Source organism: Ascaphus truei, chromosome 5 (genome assembly GCF_040206685.1).
Source record: "Ascaphus truei isolate aAscTru1 chromosome 5, aAscTru1.hap1, whole genome shotgun sequence".
Lineage (NCBI taxonomy): Eukaryota > Metazoa > Chordata > Amphibia > Anura > Ascaphidae > Ascaphus > Ascaphus truei.
This window is the reverse complement of record NC_134487.1, coordinates 298,134,892-298,156,791: the sequence shown is the minus strand read 5'-3', so window position 1 is coordinate 298,156,791 and position 21,900 is coordinate 298,134,892. Positions and strand designations below refer to the sequence as shown.

Here is a 21,900-nt window from a genome sequence, read left to right as displayed (position 1 = left end):
ATCAGATCACAAATAATATCAGACAGGTCAAAGCATATTTCAGTTGCCTGTGCCTCTGCCTTCTCTCTTCTCCGGGCAAGGAGGAGAGTGTGTAAATTGGGGTGACGTTGGGGCTGAGCAAGTGGGGTTACAATTAACCTCTTTCTCCTTGAGGTCTTGTTGTAAATAAATACAAATGACATTTAAAAAAGTCGAAGACCGAGTCACTGATTGAGCCACCTGTGCTGAAGCAGGGATATCCTGAAAGCCTGACCTGTTAGTAGCTCTTGAGAAGTTGGCTACCCCTGGACAATGCATATACATTAAATATTGACGCATTTAAATAGTAGTAAATAAATAAGCTTATATGTCACGGTCACAAATCCACATCAGTCCCATTGGCGCTGCGCCTTCAAACGATTCGAATTCCAGGGTTATTGAACATTTTGTGTTATTACCAAGTTGGTGACTGTGATATGGTGCTATAATAATACTTTTCCATGTACAGTTTTTTTTATTTATCCAAAGCACTTGATACCTTAGCAAGTTGTGTATTATTAGATTGTAATATTAGGACACAGCAGAATGGGTAGTCTTGCAGAAAGCTGATCTCTCTGCCAGCTGTGGCATGTTCAATGGGACCAATCGTTCATCGGAGCTTACAAACTACACAAGTCCATTCTTCAGGTCTCTTGGTACCTTGCAAAGTTAATGTGCAATAAGATCTATGAGTAATGTTCATATCGGTCCAAGAAAAGGTATAAAGAGCTGCAAAGAACAGAGGCCTTTTCCCACTTACCGTTGGTTTGCAGAGGCACACTGGTGTAGGCTGTGCTGAAGTCACTGTTCAGCGCTCGCTTGAGAATATTTAAAGTGATATAGGCGAGACTTGTGTACAGGTAACAGTCAATTGCCAAGACCAGAGTATAGGAGCCAACGATTGCACAGCTCATTATATTCAACTAGAACAAAGACAAAGTCCAGTTAGTGTATGAGAACATGTTAGAGGTTTGCATGGTAACGTTACCAAAGCAGACATCATGAATATTAATGTTTTTGGCACTGATAATTCACAATCATGCATGTGTCCTGAATTCACTAACTGAAGGTGCTGATACTGTGCACTAATAACTTCCATAAATAATCCGTTCCCTGCATTCAGGAGTCCATGGGCGGCATTTAAAAATATAAAATAACAATGTAAACAGTGTATTTTAATGTATATAAAGCAGCTAGTGATAGACAAAAAGCAAAGAACCCCCAGGGTATTTCCACTGTCGGACATACAGCCGTAGGAGTTAAACCCTTCACTTTTCATGATGCAGATCAGCTGCTGGAAGTCTGGAACAACCCACAAAGATACTTACTATTTTTGGGAAACTAAGAAGAACCACAGGAAGCACCAAGGAAATGCAAGAGAAAACCAGCCAAAAAACAGCGTCATTCTGAAATGTTCTCAAATTCCCTGAAAAAGAAGGTGTCCTTATCAGGCTCAGCAACAGCGCTGATAAAATGGCATTTATAAATACGCGTTACCATGCAAATAGAAACGCATGCACACACACACACTTTCTGCTCCCCATTGTGACAAAGTGTAACGTTGTCCATGCGGCTTATTTATTCAGTAATATTGCAGTACAACAATTATACTTTTTAATTACAGCAAATAAAAATATCTATTATGCGCACATTCGACAGGTCGGCAGCGCTGCCTTTCCCCATTATCTCTTCACATACAATGCTTTCACTGCAGCAAAGGATTCTGGGTATTGACATGCAAATGAGCACTTACAGTGTGTCATATCCATTCTAACATGGAGCCCTATAAGCTTATGCCTGCCGCATTATACAGCTTTTTAGCACAGCCTGGGTTAAAGAAGTGCAGAGCCAGTAACCCTACCCACAGACAGACCTTTTGGGTCTCAATGACATTGATCTGCAGTACACACAGCACATAGAATTTTTCCGGACCAGCTCCCTGCCCTATATGGTCTCAAATCTATTTTCTTATGCCAGCGATTTGCCTACGATCCCAAGGAGTGGACTATGGGATTCAAACAGAACTCATCTACTACAAGATTTGTAACGTTACCGCTACACGACTCTGTCTGTCCCTGTTTTAATAGGCTCACGGGATACAAAATGGAGATAAGATGGTGTATAAATAGTGACAATGTTTGTGAAGTGGTTAGTGATGTTTTTATAGGTCGAAAACGTGCAGAATCCCAAGGAAAGAACAATTCATTTAACAGATAAACAAAAATAAAGAATCCTTTTTTAAATAAGGACATGTAGCAGAAGAAAAGCACGGAGTCGCTATTCCCGAGCCATTCCTAATATTTCATAATCACTGCAACACGTTTCTTATCGATATCGGGTTCTAAGTTCTAGCAGCCGTATGGGTTCTGTCTGTAGAAGTGGAGACTGGATGTAGGTTGCGACACCTTTTGAGGGACAAACATGAGGGTTCTTAATGTTACTGTATGTAGTAACAAAGGAGGGAGAGAGAGGAGGGGGTATGATACCTTTTAATGGACCAACAAGTAGTGGATACGTTACAAGCTTTCCAACGCCTAAGGGTAAGGGTCGGACCCGATGAAGGACCCTGAGATGTTCGAAAGCTTGTAACACATCAACTACTTGTTGGTCCAATAAAAGGCATCATACCCCCTCCTCCCTCTTCTGTTACTACATGGAAGAAAGGACACACACGGCCCCCCCACTCTTCTTTGCTTAATTTTACTTTCCAAACCTTGATGAAGAAAATACCTGTGATGTTTTCAGAACTCTGTACACTATCATCTAATCCAGGGGTGCTCAAATCCAGTCTTCCAGCTCCTCCAACAGGTCAGGTTTTCAGGATATCCCGGCTTCAGCACAGGGGGCTCAATCAGAAGCTCAGTCAAAGATTGAGCCTCCTGTGCTGAAGCAGGGACTTGTTGAGCCACCTGTGCTGAAGCAGGGATATCCAGATAACCTGACCTGTTGGGGGGCTAGGGAATAACCCGCTAGGGTTATTCCTAGGGAGAAGATCAAAGGAGCAGGCAGCTATTTTGAGAGCTGAATCAGCGTAGATTTGTTGTAGGATATAATGACTTTAATGGGACGTGGGAGCCCTTCATAGATTAAATCAGGAGCGCTCAACTCCAGTCCTCAAGCCCCCCAACAGGTCAGGTTATCTGGATATCCCTGCTTCAGCACAGGTGGCTCAACAAGTCCCTGCTTCAGAAGAGGAGGCTCAATCTTTGACTGAGATTCTGATTGAGCCACCTGTCATACTGAGCCACTAATTGAGTCAGCTGTGCTGAAGTAGGGATATCCTGAACATCTGGCCTGTTTGCAGCCCTTGAGGACTGGAGTTGTGCAGGCCTGCCCTAGCAGTACAGTCATATACAACCACAATTCAACTCCCTTATATAATGCAAACGGAGGTTACATTGTGTCCACCTTCCGGATGTAGGTTTACCTATACATATATGTTCCTGTGGGTATCGGAGAATATGCATCTCTCTGACTTACCCATTGGGGTAAAGAAAACAATCGAAGCCATCAGGAACCCCAACACCAGTCCCACAGCCAGTATGCAGATAAGGACACCCCCATATCTCCACCAACATGCCACCAGCAGCACTCCTCCAAAGACTCCCATAACCGCCGTCAGAGCCAGGCGTACTATAGGAAGAAGGAGAGGAGTCTTATCTCTGCACTTACTGCACCGAGGCACACAGACAACGCTGAACCACAGAGGACATGGGCTAACAAGTAATATCAATGCAACTCGAGCCCCCGTTTCCGGACCGAAACTCTGTAATGACGTCAACAACACAGAGGCGCAATAAAAACATTGAAAGATATCCAAACCGTGGTTAGGTTACATAAAAATATGTCTAGTGAAAGTTATTCACCAAACACCTGATCTTTTTGGGAAGGTTTTACCAAGCCATTGTAGGCTTTTTACAGCAAGTTCCTCTCGATTTTTTTTTTTTGTGTCCTAGCACTTGGCTACTTTTAAAATGGCAGCCGGTCACGCAGAGAGAACAGGAGTAACAGGAGTAACAGGAGTAACAGGAGTAACAGGAGTAACAGGAGTAACAGGAGTAACAGGAGTAACAGGAGTAACAGGAGTAACGTCTAAGAGCTTCTTGTGAGAATCTGAAAGTAAAAACTAAATTTTTCAGAGCGCCTTGTTCTTCTCTGGTTTTCATGGGAAAGTCCCTTCAAATAAAATTTCAACTACAGTACTTGAGTATTATGAAATAACGTGTTACCGTGTAACTGGAATGATCAGTTAGGACGGGAGGGCGCAAACTGAGGGGGGGGCTCAATTTTCTGGGGGGTCGGGACGCAACCAGAGGCCCCGCACTCTTCCCCACAATACTTAAATTTGAATGCCGGGGTGAGCGCACAAGGCCTCTAAGTTTCCTTACCTGCTTTCCGGCGGCTTCTGGCGATGCGTCACCATGGCAACGCCGTCAGAAAGCATCAGAGAAAAAGGTGGGGGGGGGGGGGTGGGGAGGGATTGGGGGGGAGAGCAGACAAAAAAGTTTGCGCACCCCATAGCTAGGAGACTAATCAGCTATGGTTCATGCAACCCATAACAGTCTGTTATTACTCCTACTATACACATTCCTTTCTCTCTGCAAATATTTCTATAGGTGTCACAAACAGCGAGGTCTGAGGGGGAGTACAGCGAATGTAGCGTCTGTGGGGCAGCAATTAGTGTCATCACTTACTATCATAATCCAGCGTAGTTACTCTGGTGAAGAGAATGAAGAACAGGAAACCCACAATAATAAACCCCGTGAAGAAGAAATCTAGAACATGGAACACAAATAAGTGAAAGTCAATTATATTCGGGCAGATGGACTGCTCGTCATTATGGTTATCAAGGTCTTTGTATATTTACTTAATTTCAACTATTTATGATGGTTTGTAAAATTCCTACATAGACGTGTTCTACAAACCAGTGATTGGTCAGATGCGGAAACCAGTGTGGTAGATGCCAAGAAATAATGGATGCCAAGAAATAATGGCGGCTATGTTCCAAGTCTGCCCCACACAATTCCACAGTCAATACCTGTCTTCAGATATCGATGTCCACAGAAACATATGAAGAGTCCGACAAGAGCACAAAACGTAAAAAATATTTTGGTGGAAGCTCTCCCTACGGAAAAACAAAAGGAGACCAAAGTGAAGGACCAAGATACGGTTTCATTCCAACCAAACATGCGGACAAGGGACATTCTTATGGACTTTCATTATATGACAACCTCAGATGTTTTAATGCTGTTACCATGTTATATACACATTTTTTTTTTTTTTAAATACATTGGATGTTGTGTAGGGAAAATATATTAATCTGATAGAATGGAAAAATTTAATTTTATTACGATGTAATTAGACGCTCCTCTCCTGTGCTGATAAATACAGTACTGACCGCTCCTCTCCTGTGCTGATAAATACAGTACTGCCCGCTCCTCTCCTGTGCTGATAAATACAGTACTGCCCGCTCCTCTCCTGCGCTGATACATACAGTACTGCCCGCTCCTCTCCTGCGCTGATACATACAGTACTGCCCGCTCCTCTCCTGTGCTGATATACAGTAGTGCCCGCTCCTCTCCTGTGCTGATAAATACAGTACTGCCCGCTCCTCTCCTGCGCTGATACATACAGTACTGCCCGCTCCTCTCCTGTGCTGATAAATACAGTACTGCCCGCTCCTCTCCTGCGCTGATAAATACAGTACTGCTCGCTCCTCTCCTGCGCTGATACATACGGTACTGCCCGCTCCTCTCCTGCGCTGATAAATACAGTGCTGCCCGCTCCTCTCCTGCGCTGATAAATACAGTGCTGCCCACTCCTATCCTGCGCTGATAAATACAGTACTACCCGCTCCCCTCCTGCGCTGATAAAAACAGTACTGCCCGCTCCTCTCCTGCGCTGATAAATACAGTACTGCCCGCTCCTCTCCTGCGCTGATAAATACAGTACTGCCCGCTCCTCTCCTGCGCTGATAAAAACAGTACTGCCCGCTCCTCTCCTGCGCTGATAAAAACAGTACTGCCCGCTCCTCTCCTGCGCTGATACATACAGTACTGCCCACTCCTCTCCTGCGCTGATAAATACAGTACTGCCCGCTCCTCTCCTGCGCTGATAAAAACAGTACTGCCCGCTCCTCTCCTGCGCTGATACATACAGTACTGCCCGCTCCTCTCCTGTGCTGATAAATACAGTACTACCCGCTCCTCTCCTGCGCTGATAAATACAGTACTGCCCGCTCCTCTCCTGCGCTGATAAATACAGTACTACCCGCTCCCCTCCTGCGCTGATACATACAGTACTGCCCGCTCCTCTCCTGCGCTGATAAATACAGTACTGCCCGCTCCCCTCCTGCGCTGATACATACTGTACTGCCCGCTCCTCTCCTGTGCTGATAAATACAGTACTGCCCGCTCCCCTCCTGCGCTGATACATACTGTACTGCCCGCTCCTCTCCTGTGCTGATAAATACAGTACTGCCCGCTCCTCTCCTGCGCTGATACATACTGTACTGCCCGCTCCTCTCCTGCGCTGACACATACAGTACTGCCCGCTCCTCTCCTGCACTGATAAATACAGCACTGCCCGCTCCTCTCCTGCGCTGATCAATACAGAACTGCCTGCTCCTCTCCTGCGCTGATAAATAAAGTACTGCCCGCTCCTCTCCTGCACTGATAAATACAGTACTGCCCGCTCCTCTCCTGTGCTGATACATACAGTACTGCCCACTCCTCTCCTGCGCTGATAAATACAGTACTGCCCGCTCCTCTCCTGCTCTGATAAATACAGTACTGCCCGCTCCCCTCCTGTGCTGATACATACAGTACTGCCCACTCCTCTCCTGCGCTGATACATACAGTACTGCCCACTCCTCTCCTGCGCTGATAAATACAGTACTGCCCGCTCCTCTCCTGCTCTGATAAATACAGTACTGCCCGCTCCTCTCCTGCGCTGATAAATACAGTACTGCCGCTCCCCACCTGCGCTGATACAGTACTGCCCGCTCCTCTCCTGGGCTGATAAATACAGTACTGCCCTCTCCTCTCCTGTGCTGATAAATACAGTACTGCCCGCTCCTTTCCTGCTCTGATACAGCACTACCCGCTCCTCTCCTGCGCTGATACATACAGCACTGCCCGCTCCTCTCCTGCGCTGATACATACAGTACTGCCCGCTCCTCTCCTGCGCTGATAAATACAGTATTGCCCGCTCCTCTCCTGCGCTGATACATACAGTACTGCCCGCTCCTCTCCTGTGCTGATACATACAGTACTGCCCGCTCCTCTCCTGCACTGATAAATACAGTACTGCCCGCTCCTCTCCTGCGCTGATACATACAGTACTGCCCGCTCCTCTCCAGCACTGATAAATACAGTACTGCCCGCTCCTCTCCTGTGCTGATAAATACAGTACTGCCCGCTCCTCTCCTGTGCTGATACATACAGTACTGCCCGCTCCCCTCCTGTGCTGATAAATACAGTACTGCCCGCTCCTCTCCTATGCTGATACATACAGTACTGCCCGCTCCTCTCCTGTGCTGATAAATACAGTACTGCCCGCTCCTCTCCTGCGCTGATACATACAGTACTGCCCGCTCCTCTCCTGTGCTGATACATACAGTACTGCCGCTCCTCTCCTGCGCTGATAAATACAGTACTGCCCGCTCCTCTCCTGCGCTGATAAATACAGTACTGCCCGCTCCTCTCCTGTGCTGATACATACAGTACTGCCCGCTCCTCTCCTGCACTGATACATACAGTACTGCCCGCTCCTCTCCTGCGCTGATAAATACAGTACTGCCCGCTCCTCTCCTGCGCTGATAAATACAGTACTGCCCGCTCCTCTCCTGTGCTGATACATACAGTACTGCCCGCTCCTCTCCTGCGCTGATACATACAGTACTGCCGCTCCTCTCCTGCGCTGATACATACAGTACTGCCCGCTCCTCTCCTGCGCTGATACAGTACTGCCCGCTCCTCTCCTGCGCTGATACAGTACTGCCCGCTCCTCTCCTGCGCTGATACAGTACTGCCCGCTCCTCTCCTGCGCTGATAAATACAGTACTGCCCGCTCCTCTCCTGCGCTGATACATACAGTACTGCCCGCTCCTCTCCTGTGCTGATAAATACAGTACTGCCCGCTCCTCTCCTGCGCTGATACATACAGTACTGCCCGCTCCTCTCCTGCGCTGATACATACAGTACTGCCCGCTCCTCTCCTGCGCTGATACATACAGTACTGCCCGCTCCTCTCCTGCGCTGATACATACAGTACTGCCCGCTCCTCTCCTGCGCTGATAAATACAGTACTGCCCGCTCCTCTCCTGCGCTGATAAATACAGTACTGCCCGCTCCTCTCCTGCGCTGATCACTAGTTCCCAGTTTAACGCAGGGAATTAGAACCAGGGCATCCTCCGGTACCAAGTCATGATATTTTCAGCCCCATGACCCCCGTTTCCCAGGACACTTTCTGGCGCAGATACAGAGTTTAACCCTTTGGGTGACCTTGCTACAGTCCCTCCTGCACATCGTGACCATGTGTCTGCTCCCCAGCGTCACTTAATCCGTAAACACATTTCCGTGGAAGACAGATCGCCGTCTGTGCACCATAGGAGAGCAGAGCCTGAGCTCCTCTGAAAATAAGCAGTAAAAGGCCAGGACATAGCCCCTACATCATGGGACCCCTGGAGTGCCAGACCCCATAATGTGGTGGCTACACCTTTAGGCGCCCAAAGGGTTAAAGTTCCATCCAGGGGGAAACAATATGGCTGACAAATCCTCGCCGAATCTGTGGGCTAATAGGACACAACAAGATGGTCTGCAGTGACCCCATCCACAGTAATTATCTCGGGAATAGGGGGGATCCCTGGCGCTTCGGCACTGAAGGACCCCTGGTTTCAATGCTGTACAAAAATGATTTTATTTGGACAGGATTGCCACTTCATTTTTATAAATCAGTAGATATTACTAGCCTTTATTCCAACTAATAATATGGAAAAGAAAAAAAATCTAATTAAGTTATCATTTCAACATAAATCTATTCCTAACAAAGTTTACGGGCAGCATGTTAATTTGCTGTCGTTGCATGCACAGGTTATATCTAGATCACGACTATTAGTAGCAGCTACGTTTCAGGTCAGACTTATCCATGAGCAGGTGCAATGTCCCCTGAGGAAGCTCCGTACCGAGGGTGGAACAGTTGTCCATTGTAGCGTTTACATTGCAGGCATAGGTATGAACAGGTACGTAGGCTGCAGAGGTATTCAGAAGGGGATCCCGCACAATCACATTGTAAATGACGCCTTGTCCCGGAATAGAAGAAAATGACACATTGGTCCGATCTCCAGAATTCAAGGACAATATCTGAAAAGATCAGAAAGGAGTATTACGTAGCATTTTATTGTACAGACACAATGAATCACAGTGATCAACCCGCAGCTCTAATAATGGATCCACAGAGAACCTGGATGTGAATCTCCCATTTTAGGTCCAACAACAGCATTCTGTGGATGACTACCAGTTACTCCCGCTGCTGTAGGGATGCTCTATATACACGGAGTAATAACATGAAGGCTGTGAAATGGGTACAGATTAGTTCTAAAAGTGGAATATAAACTTTATAGCAGCTATTTTTGATTTGGAAGCAAGCTAGTTCTCCCTGAATCACACAGAGGATAATATAATATTCCCATCACAACTCTTCTGATATTAAACATGTTTTACTGCATACCAATTACACATAGTAATTCCTTTATTCGTGGTATGCAATTTTTGATTATTGAAAGGAAATCTGCTATAAAGTGTGCAGTATATTTATTACTTGTATGATTAAATGATGTATAATGGACTAAATATATAATTAATTGGGACGTTTTTATTGGGTTTTTTTTGTAGTTATGACTAATTTAATTGCATATTTTATAAATGGAAACAGCACGCACGCACGCACCTGTTTCAAATGTGCTACATAGCTGACAAAGTATGACATAAAATCCATCCCCATCACAATAACATAAGAGGATGAAGCACTAAAAACACGGGCAGCCTGTGGTATACGATGCCCAATTCTAGGGACCATTAAGGTTCTAACCACAAAGCAGATGTGAAAGCCGTTCCACATCCTGTGGTGAATGTTATGTACGTGGCTGCGAGCCGACAAAACACCCTCACACTCCGTATATTTCAAGCACCTTCTCCCCCCCGCCCCCCTACTCCCCTTTAAGACAAACCTTAAATAAAGCAACCCAATAGCCTGGGCTCATGGTTACTGTCTCACACCCAATTGTTCCTACCAACCATGGTGCCCAAGCACTGCCATCTACTGCACTTATTCCCTCACCTGCTGTCTCTGTAAGGCTCCCAACATACCACTTAGATTGTAAGCTCTCCGGGGCAGGAAATTCCTTTTATAATGTCGAACAACAAATTGTCATACCCAATGAAGGACCCCGAGTGGTTGGAAAACTTGTAACACAACTATGTGTTGGTCCAATAAAAAGGTATCATACGCCCTACTCCCTCTCCCCCATTGTTACTACATGGAAGGCCCAATACGGCTACAAATCCTTCTCTTCCTCCTTGACAGGAGTAAGGGAGCGAGGTGTTGGCTGTATCTCATGCTGAAAGCCATTTCAATGTAAATTAGTTTTCCACATTCAGCAGAGGTTTGTGAACAAGGCCATAAATCTAGTTGGAGTTCAATCAATGTGTCTGTTTTTTTTTTTCTCACGAGTTCATGAAAATATATTACACGGACCGCAATTCCCTTTTATGTACGATGTTAATTCCATACTTTTATCATGGACTTGTTTTCCAACCTGCTCTTCCATTCCTGCAGTCTTACCTTCTTCCCATTACTAATCACTTGTTGCACCGCAGACATCTTCTGCAGGTCCGCGAGTAGCACCGTTTCATGCAGGTCGTTCTCCGGCAAAAAGTACTGATAGATATCATACTGCAGCCGCCATCTGGAGTCGTCGTCCATCTTAACATCGCACGCGAGAGCGCTCGCGCCTCTGAGTTAGGGAACAATAGATCAGTTTTTGGAGATGCCAAGTACATCTTGCCAGCACTTTATTATTAATGAGATAATGTAGCATCATGGCTCATGCTTTATGGGCTGCAGGAGCGGCTCAGGGAGTAAAGACGCTGACTGCGTTTGAATCAGAGGAGGCTGCTTCCAATCCCATTGGCTCCTTGTGACCTTGGGCAAGTCACTTTCTCTGTGCCTCAGGCACCTAAAACATAGATTGTAAGCTCATCTGTGCAGGGACGGTGTCTGTAAAAATCTTATGTACAATGCTGCTCACCTACATTGTGAAGCGATTTGAGTCCCTTTGGGAGAAAAGCGCTACACGAAATAAAACTATATTATTATTGTACATGTCTACAGAAAGAACGTGTGTATATCGTAGTGCAATATTGAAGACATTTGCGTAGAGTTATTGCAATCATGAGCACATTCTACTGGAGACAAGCAGACATTGGTTGGACTCCATGATCTATAAGTTATGTACACAACCAATCAATTGAATGGTGTATCCTCCAAGGAACGGGTTTAATAGAAGGAAAGCAAGAACGGAATGAAATCCGTCGCCAAGATGAATGACAAAAGCTGAAAGAACCAGTAATACAGTTTGAATGTTCTGCATACGCTTTTCTTTATGATTTTTGCACTATTAAACATATACCTAGAAAGCTGCACTTACCCTACAATAGAAGTCACTTATACTGGAGAATCCAAACATTTTAAAACAGAGGAACTAAACACTTTGCTTTGATGTGAGAAATGAATAGCAGAAAGAATCCCATTTCAAAAGGCATTCTGTTTGAGGGACGGAAACAAAACAAAAATAATAATAATATACATACCTGGCATAGCCCAGATTAGCTGGGGCAAATTTTATAACCGTTTCATATATATTGTACTGTAAATAGAGGTTTGGGTCCACCTCCAAATTAAACTCTAAGTTACATGCTCCAGGGATCGGATCTGTAAAATGAAACATTTTTATTGCTTAACTAGAAAATAAGTGTGCAAAAAAAGTCTCATAACATCATCCTCGCAGTACAAAATGTATGAAACAAAGAACACTGACACAATTTTCATAATTTTGGCTCTGTACGCCACCACAATGGATTTGAAATGAAATAACCGAGATGCAATAGAAGTGCAGACTTTCAGCTTTAACTCAAGGGGTTGAACAAAAATATCGTATGAAACGTTTAGCAATTGCAACCATTTTCGTACACAGTCCTCTTATTTCAGGGGCTCAAATGTAATTGGACAAATTAACACAATCAGAAATAGAATGTTCATTTGTAATACTTTGTCGAGAATCCTTTGCAGGCAATGACTGCTTGAAGTCTGGAACGCATGGACATCGCCAAACGCTGGGTTTCCTCCTTTGTGATGCTTTGCCAGGCCTTTACTGCAGCTGTCTTCAGTTGTTTGTTCGTGGGTGTTTCTACCTTAAGTTTTCTCTTCAGTAAGTGAAATGCATGCTCGATCGGGTTGAGATCAGGTGATTGACTCGGCCATTGCAGAATATTCCACTTCTTTCCCTAAAAAACTCCTGGGTTGCTTTCTCAGTATGTTTTGGGTCATTGTCCTATCAACTTCGCTGAATTTGGCTGAATCTGAGCAGACAATATATCCCTATACACTTCAGAATTCATCCGGCTGCCTCTGTCTTCTGTCACATCAATAAACACTAGTGACCCAGTGCCATTGGAAGCCATGCATGCCCATGCCATCACACTGCCTCCACCGTGTTTTACAGATGATGTGGTATGCTTCGGATCATGAGCCGTTCCAAGCGTTCTCCATACTTTTTTCTTCCCATCATTCTGGTACAGGTTGATCTTAGTTTCATATGTCCAAAGAATGCTGTTCCAGAACTGGGATGGCTTTTTTAGATACTGTTTGGCAAAGTCTAATCTGGCCTTTCAATTCTTGAGGCTTATGAATGGTTTGCACCTTGTGGTGAACCCTCTGTATTTGCTCTCATGAAGTCTTCTCTTTATGGTAGACTTGGACAATGATAGGCCTACCTCCTGGAGAGTGTTCTTCACTTGGCTGGATGTTGCGAAGGGGATTTTCTTTACCATGGAAAGGATCCTACGATCATCCACCACTGTTGTCTTCCGTGGACGTCCAGGCCTTTTTGTGTTGCAGAGCTCACCAGTGCGTTCTTTTTTTTCCTCAGAATGTACCAAGCTGTTGATTTGGCCACTCCTAATGTTCCTGCTATCTTTCTGATGGATTTTCTTTTTCTTTGCAGCCTAAGGATGCCCTGTTTCACTTGCATTGAGAGCTCCTTTGACCGCATGTTGTGGGTTCACAGCAACAGATTCCAAATGTGAATGCCACACCTGGAATCAACTCCAGACCTTTTACCTGCTTAATTGATGATGAAATAACGAAGGAATAGCCCACACCTGTCTATGAAACAGCTTTTGAGTCAATTATCCAATTACTTATGGTCCCTTGAAAAAGAGGGGGCTACATATTAAAGACATGTAATTCCTAAACCTTTCCTCCAATTTGGATGTGAATACCCTCACATTAAAGCTGATAGACTGCACTTTAAGCCCATATTCATTATTTAACTGTAACTTGAATTTATTTTGGTGCACAGCCGAAATAACAAAACTTGTATCAGTGTCCAATTATTTCCGGACCTAACAGTAGGTGCAGGTTGAGGCCTTATTAAGCGTGTGTTCTCCGCACAAACTCAGGACACTACACTGCCTTTAACAGGGGGAGCACAGCCTAGAGAAGGTTGGGAATTATTGCCATAGCGGAAGTCAAACTTAAATAAGCCTCGGTAGCAGACTCAGTCTCTCAGATTTGTTTTGCACTGCCCCCTCCAACTACCCTGTAAATAAATAAACTAGCAATTCCAGTGTCTGCTCTCACAGTAGTGGGATTATACAAGGCAACAGTCAGAGTGGCGTCGCCGAGAGAGCGCCGTCTCCGAGAGAGTGCTCATGTTAAGCAAACCATTTTGGGTGATTTTGTTCCTCTTTGTAGAATAAGCTATGGGCAGTTGTAATGCAAACTCCGTATTTCCTTATACTGCAGTAAGATTGAGGCCTGGAAGGGAACCCTCATAAAGAGCTTCCCTAATCTACTCGCACATTGTTCAAAGTGGGGAAGTGAAGGCCAAATGTTTCCAGGAGCACGTTAAAGGGAAGATACATGAATAATGTCGTCCCCGTGTAAAGTGTACAGAGAGGGATACATCACTACAGAGAATAAGGGCTAGAGCACGGGGTGACATCCTGCAGACGCGCAGAAGCAGACCCGCAGCGGTACGAGGGTGTTGTGAGGGGTAGGAGAATGCCCGAGATCACTTTCCAGCAAAGGTTCCAGCAGGCAAAGCAGGCAGCTCATAAAAACAGCGATGGGAACAAGTCTAAGGCACGGTGGCCAACTCCAGGTCAAGTTTTTGGAATAACCCTGCTTCAGCACAGGTGGCTCAATCAGTGGCTCAGTCGTCGACTGAGCCACCTGTGCTGAACCAGGGATACCCTGAAAACCTGACCTGTTGGTGGCCACCCCTGTTGCAAGGGGTAAATTCTGTATACGCCAAAGCTGCAGTTCAGGTAGTTTTCGGCTGAAAGTCCCTAATGACTTATATAGGAACTTTGAGAAGGAAAACAGCCCGGGCGGCAGTCTGGGAGTATATGGAATTTACCCACAAAAGACATAGGGCGACCAGAGAAAAAAAATCAAGTCTAATACTTTACATTAAATATTTTACAAACAATTGCCAGAATATCGCAGTTAGGGTCTTCAGGTCCCCACCCCCCGAAATGCTCCTATTTAATACGTTTGGAAGCCATTGCAGAAGAGTCCAGCTACGCTCAAATCAATGGGACTAATAATCTCTCCAGAGCAGGGAGCAGCCACACAGCATATTATATATAAATAAGAGCATTATGCACACATTCCCAGTGTCCCGGTGCGGATATGGGGTTACCTTTCTCGGTATATGGCACAGAAACGGCGGTAGCCAGCAGCTGGCTGGGATTTGCAGACTCCAGATACCAGGTGCATACAGTCTGCTCCGGCCGCAGAGCGGAGAGTAACCCGACGTCACTCCCAGTCTCGGAGTCATTCGTATTTGGGATCTGAAAGACACATTGGAAAACAGATAGCCACAAGACGCGGCACTGAGCCCGGCACTGAGCCCTGCATTCCCCTTTACACAATACGCAGGTACATGTTCACGAGCGAATGCCCGATAACTGTATACAGCGATGGTGGAGGTCTCCTGTCCCCAGAGCATCCTTTGTTCCTTAAATGCTGGTAACCTGTACATTCCTAACACACACACACACACACACACACACACACACACACACACACACACACACACCAGAACCCACCCTATACCGGTGGGCAATGTTTTTTCGGCAATAAAGTGAAGTTGAAAAGTACATACTCGTTGACCCCCCCCCCCCACTTTGTGAGCCAATCAGCAGTCAGATGTATGAGGTAGGAGCGGAAAACGGAGGAAGCTCCACCTTATGGGGGCCTGAAGCCGCCATGTTGCTTGTGGCAGAAAGCTGAAACCACGAGAGGCAGATGCAGAGAGAGACAGCTGAGAGAGAGACAGCAGAGAGAGAGAGAGAGAGAGAGTGTCATGGAACAAGAACTACATTTCTGACTCACCCCCCTCTCTCCTTTGCAGCTTCTGCCTGTCAGATCTTATTCCCAGCTGCATGGAGTTTGCACACACATACTGTGCCTGTGTAACATGCAACAATGTTGCATTCCTTGCCTCTGGGCATGAAATCAGTGAGCTGCTACTGCAGCTTCTGAGATCCTCACCAGAATGGGCTAGTCTGCCCCCCCCCCCCCCCCCCCTCCTGTTTGTTCAGAGATAGTCTGCTCCTAGACTATTCCTTTACCCACACTGCCCCTCACTTCCTTTTCCACCCTGGAGACAGTGAGTACAAGACCCTTCTCTGTTCATCCCCCATGGTGAGGCCATCTCTTTTTACCGGTTTCTGACTAATAATCACCACTACATACCATCCACAAGTATCTGTATTCTGCTGCTTTTCCCAATAAAGTGGAGGAAATATTACAGGGCTTGGAGTGATTTAAAAGGGAACTGTGTTAATGCTATCGGGAGCCATTCACACATCAAACGTGACCCTGGCTTCAGAAAAGTAAAAAGAGGACCGTGTGCCTTGGGGACACACACAGAGGAGCTGCTACCCACAGCCTTTATGCTAAAGAAACAAGCAAGCAGCTTACACAGCAAATAAACAGCAATCTCTCACCCCCATGTACAAGCATACTACTCCACGTTGCTACACAGAGCCACCAGCCTCTACACAGCAAACAACTACAGCTTCATGCAAAGACAAGTGCGCAGCCTTACTTTGCTAATAAGAATACAGAATAGTCTCTGCACAAGCAGCAGCTTTACTCTGCCAGACAGGGCAGCAAGCTTTATACAGCAAACTGCACGCAGCCTGCAGCCTTTCAGATAAGCAAGCGGATTTACACTGGACATAGCCAGCATACACCTTGCACACGAGGCAGCAGCTTTGCAAACAGACAGTACAGCTTACACACAAACCTAATTGCCTTTCTCTGTCTGAGTTCACCCCCTGCACAGCCCCATAGTGAGGAGCCACCATCTCACCTACCCCTGCGCACGTCCCCACGGCCAGCGCCATCAAGGGCCACGCCACCAGACACCCGCCAGGACACGGATCAGAGCCACCGGACACCTGTGAGTACAGCTACCCCTACGCTGCACGCTGCAGGACACCGCTCGGCATCATCTGAGACAGACGCCCATCGCTGACACAGGTAAAAGACCGCACGCCACACGCACTGGCTAAAGGCCTACACACACCTACAGAATGGCAGAACTCAGAGCCTCACCAGATATCACGCAGGAGAGCGATCACTCAGACACAGAGACCGCTGCGCAACTGCAACAGGCACAGACAGACGCAAGGCCTAAATGGACAGTCACACTGACACAAAAGGCCCGCGAAAAATATGAGACTGACATTGAAGCGCACCGCGCTAAATTAGAGTTGGCCTGGGAAACAACCACACTTGGGATATGCAATGTCGCCGGCGCTGGTAACTATATACAACAGCTCGAGCAGGCAATAACTCAATTGAAGATAGATCACTCGCGCTATCAAGCACTGTCACAGGCGTATTTCACCTATCTAACAAGAACTAACATGGAAGATAGCATACGAGAGCGCGACCTAGAAAAGGCGATTGACCTAGAACGTGATGGCATCGTGCAAACCGCCATCACGGATGCTGAGAATAAGAGAAAGGACCTTTTGCAGGAAACCGCATCGCAGCGCTCAAGCACATCCAGACACTCATCAAGATCAGCGTAATCTCACACGTCAAACACAAACGCTACCAAGGCGCGAGCCACCGCAGAGGCCGCACGTGCCAGGGCCGAATATAGTCGCAGAGAGGCAGCCATAAGAGCAGGAAGAGCGCGCATAGAAGAGGAGGAACAGACAGCCGCCGCCACTGCCGCCGCCAATGCTGCCGCCGCTACTGCCGCAGCCACTGCGCGTAGGAAAGCTGAATTATGACTGCGCTAGCAAATAGAGCTACAGGAAGCCGCCGCCATAGGCCCAGCTGAAGTCCTAGAAGCAGCCGCGCAACAGGAGCGGCGGGAGCAAGGACGGCGGGAGAACGGATTGCCTCAGACGGATCCAGCCTCGAGGATCAGCCAACGCACTGAAGACTACGTAAGGAGCCTCTTCAGTGTAAACACCAGCGCACCATCTCAACACGGATGGAGTGACTCCACAGACACTGAAGACTTGCTAGGCCCACAAGGAGAAGACGCTGTTCCTTCAATGGTACATGCTGCCTGGGATAGCCACAGCCGCAACAGTGATCCACACGCCAGCGCGCGCACGGATGCACCACAACGGGCTCGCAATCCAGGTACACCCACGCGAGAGAAAACAGCCCCTCACACTGGCCAGCAGCCATCACGTGTCCACGCCAAGGAAGAGGCGACCGCACAGACCCTCCCAGCAACTACCTCAGAACGGGACAAACACGCCGATGCCTCAGGCCTGATAGACATAGTCAAGTACATGATCCGGCGTGACCTGGTGCAAGCAGGACTCACCAGCTTCGACGACCGCCCTGAGAACTACCGGACGTGGAAGTTCACGTTCAAAGACGCAATCAACAGCTTGGACTTCTCAGCGAGGGAAGAGCTCAACCTGCTATTCAAGTTCCTGGGGAACGAATCCAGAGAGCACGCGAATAGACTGCGGGCGGCAAACGCGCACCAACCCCAAGTAGGTCTTGACCTAGTGTGGGAAAGGCTAGAAGAGTCCTAAGGCAGCCCCGAAGCAGTCGAGGATTCACTCTTCAAAAGAGTCGAGAGCTTCCCCAAGATCACAACTAAAGACTACTCGAAGTTACGAGAGCTCGGGGACCTCCTGCAAGAACTGGAGTTCGCAAGGAAAGACCATTCCTTAATAGGTCTCAACGTCCTAGACTCAGCTCGTGGAGTGAGACCCATCCTGGAGAAGCTACCCTTCAACCTCCAAGAAAAATGGATCTCACAAGGCTCCAAATACAAAAGGGAGAAGCAAGTCGTCTACCCCCCATTCTCAGTTTTCTTGAGCTTCATTCGCAAAGCAGCAAGGACGAGGAACGACCCCAGCTTCTTCTTAGGTGCGCAAACAACATACAGTGCAAGCAGCCTGAGGAACGAGAGACCAGCGACGAGATATGGTAACCCCCAAACACCCATCTCGGCCCGCAGGACGGACGGCCTCCCACGACCCAAACTACTCCCGATCAGTCGGTCGCCGGAGACAAGAAACCAAGGGACCCAAACAGGGAATGTCCCATACACAAGAAACCACACCCACTCAACAAGTGCTTTGGGTTCAGGATGAAGTCCCTAGAGGAACGCAAGAGGTTACTTGGAGAATTCGGAGTTTGCTTCAGGTGCTGCGGTTCCACGACTCACCTAGCCAGGGACTGTAAAGAAGAGATCAAATGCACAGTGTGCGAAAGTGACAAGCACGTGACAGCGTTACACCCAGAGGCGCTGACACTCCACCAACTTAAGAACCCATCCTCCGTAGCGGAGCATGGCGGGGAGAAAGAAGAAGGAGAGTCAACATCCGTCACATCTCAGCGCACTGAGGTTTGCGGAAAAGAAGGTGACAAAATGTCCTGCTCCAAAATATGCCTTGTCGCAGTGCACCCCCAGTGACAACCTGAGAAGGCTATTCGGATGTACGCAATCCTCGACGACCAGAGCAACCGATCGCTGGTCAGGTCAGAGTTCTTTGACATGTTTAACATACAAGACGGTGCTTCTCCTTACACTCTCAGGACGTGCGCAGGGCGAATGGAGACCACAGGGAGAAGAGTGAATGGCTACACCATATGCTCAATAGACGGCAAAGCGAACATGCCCCTTCCCACACTCATCGAGTGCAACCACATGGCCACAAACAGGGACGAGATTCCCACACCAGACGTGGCACTCCATTACTCCCACCTCAAAGGAATAGCCAACCACATCCGGCCGGTAGAACAAGGCGCCAAGATCTTGCTTGCTACATCATGAGGGTACATAAAGTCCGTAAACAGCATAACGGACCCCACAACGCGCCATACGCCCAAAGACTTGACCTAGGATGGGTGATAGTGGGCAACGCGTGCACCAACAAAGGGCACGGGCAAGACTACGTTGATGCCCGCAGAACAGTGGTGACAGAATGTGGACACATATCTCTCCCTGAACCATGTCTTGGCCATCTCCAAGTGACCGAAGGGCCAAGTGAAGAGAAAAGACAAGGTCATACCCCTGAGATCAACAAAGACATCCTCACATCAAGGGGATGCGACAATGGCCTAGGATGCTCAGCAGTCCAGACAGCTAAGGATGACGAGTCGATTCCACCGAGGGAAGGAAGTAACCTCCCAAAGGTGACCGACAAAGGGATCGTCAAAAAGGCAATGAACAATCAGACAATACTCCCGCGAGCAATGGCACAACTAAGACGTACAGTTGTTCCTCTCCACAGAGTATCAAGTGACAAAGCACCCAGCTGCCACGGCTGGCATAGCCGCAAAAGATTGCGCCCTACAGGTGAAGTCCCAGTGTCAAAAAGACTGTCCTCTCACACGTCTAAAAAGAGACAGCCACAGAGACATTTCATAAAGGGATTTACTAGGGCAAAAGAGACTGTTCTTCGTTACGTCCAGGGAGAAAATAACCTCCCGATGGCAGTTAACAAAGAGACACAAAAGCGTTTAACCAAACTACGGGGAGATGTTCTCGTGCAAGAGGAATGCGCCAATGACCTACGGTGCACAGCGTTCCAGACAACAAGGAACGATGACAAACAAACACCATCAAGGGAAGATAGAGGATTCCCGAAGTTAACAGTCAAGGAGCTCTCTAAAGACGGACTAAGCAGTTGGGTGACTCCGCTACCATTCCGTTCACCAAGAAGGCGCTTCCCAAACAATGAAGAACATGCCATCTCTAGGTTCACTTCGCACCTCTGCGACCTACAAAGGGAACCAGAGACCAAAAACAACTTTGTGGCCTTCATCCAGAAGATATGCCTTACCGGCCACGTAAAGCCAGCACCTCTAATGAAGAAAGGTGAAGAATGCCGGTACCTCCAATCATCTGGGGCCTACCACCCTCAGGAACCCGATCAAATCCGGGTAGTGTTCAGCCCCAGCACTCAGTTTCAGGGAGTCTCCCTGAACGACGCCCACTTTACTGGACTAGATTCGACAACCAGTCTTCCAGGATTGTTGTTCCGCTTCCGCAAGGGGCCAAAAGCCATCTCCTTCTGCCAAACGCCAGGTGATAGAGCGACAGGCTACCACGACTGGCATACCTACAAGGGGATGCGTTCTGTGGGTAAAACTACAGAGACAAAAAGACTGTTCTCTCACAAGGCTAAAAGGAAACAGTGCCAGACACTTTTACACAAAGACATTGTGGTGCAACCAGCAAACCTGGAGCTGTGCATCCACCCTGCATCCTTTGCCAAAGAACCTTGACCAAGGGACCTTGATACCAGTGATACCGGCCGGTGTCACATCGCTATGTGGACATGGACTCTTGCATCGTTTGAGAATGTGATGTTATCTTTGTTATGCATTGCACATATGTTCCACATAGTCTGTTATATAGTGGTATCTACAGATACCAGACGGGGAGTGTCATGGAACAAGAACTACACTTCTGACTCACCCCCCTCTCGCCTTTGCAGCTTCTGCCTGTCAGATCTTATTCCCAGCTGCATGGAGTTTGCACACACGCATACTGTGCCTGTGTAACTTGCAACAATGTTGCATTTCTTGCCTCTGGGCATGGAATCAGTGAGCTGCTACTGCAGTTTCTGAGATCCTCACCAGAATGGGCTAGTCCTGCTCCTAGACTATTCCTTTACCCACACTGCCCCTCACTTCCTTTTCCACCCTGGAGACAGTGAGTACAAGACCCTTCTCTGTTCACTCCCCCATGGTGAGGCCATCTCTTTTTACCGGTTTCTAACTAATAATCACCACTACATACCATCCACAAGTATCTGTATTCTGCTGCTTTTTCCCAATAAAGTGGAGGAAATATTACAGGGCTTGGAGTGATTTAAAAGGGAACTGTGTTAATGCTATCGGGAGCCATTCACACATCAAACGTGACCCTAGCTTCAGAAAAGAGAGAGACAGCAGAGAGAGAGAGACAGCAGAGAGAGAGAGAGAGAGAGAGAGACAGCAGACGAGAGAGAGAGAGAGAGACAGCAGAGAGGAGAGAGAGAGAGACAGCAGAGAGAGAGAGAGAGAGAGACAGCAGAGAGAGAGAGACAA

General features: G+C 47.4%; 1 protein-coding gene across 1 annotated transcript in view; it reads right to left on the bottom strand.

Moving 5' to 3' along the window:
* TM7SF3 (transmembrane 7 superfamily member 3) overlaps positions 1–21,900 on the bottom strand; it is a 39,455-nt gene that overhangs the window by 2,099 nt on the left and 15,456 nt on the right. The window contains exons 3-11 of the mRNA XM_075602834.1: positions 15,005–15,155; positions 11,889–12,009; positions 10,861–11,032; positions 9,203–9,380; positions 5,057–5,143; positions 4,713–4,793; positions 3,499–3,651; positions 1,347–1,444; positions 779–941 (exon numbers count right to left, since the gene is read on the bottom strand). Coding sequence (XP_075458949.1) covers positions 779–941; positions 1,347–1,444; positions 3,499–3,651; positions 4,713–4,793; positions 5,057–5,143; positions 9,203–9,380; positions 10,861–11,032; positions 11,889–12,009; positions 15,005–15,155 — 1,204 coding nt within the window. The remainder of the gene's footprint in view (positions 1–778; positions 942–1,346; positions 1,445–3,498; positions 3,652–4,712; positions 4,794–5,056; positions 5,144–9,202; positions 9,381–10,860; positions 11,033–11,888; positions 12,010–15,004; positions 15,156–21,900) is intronic.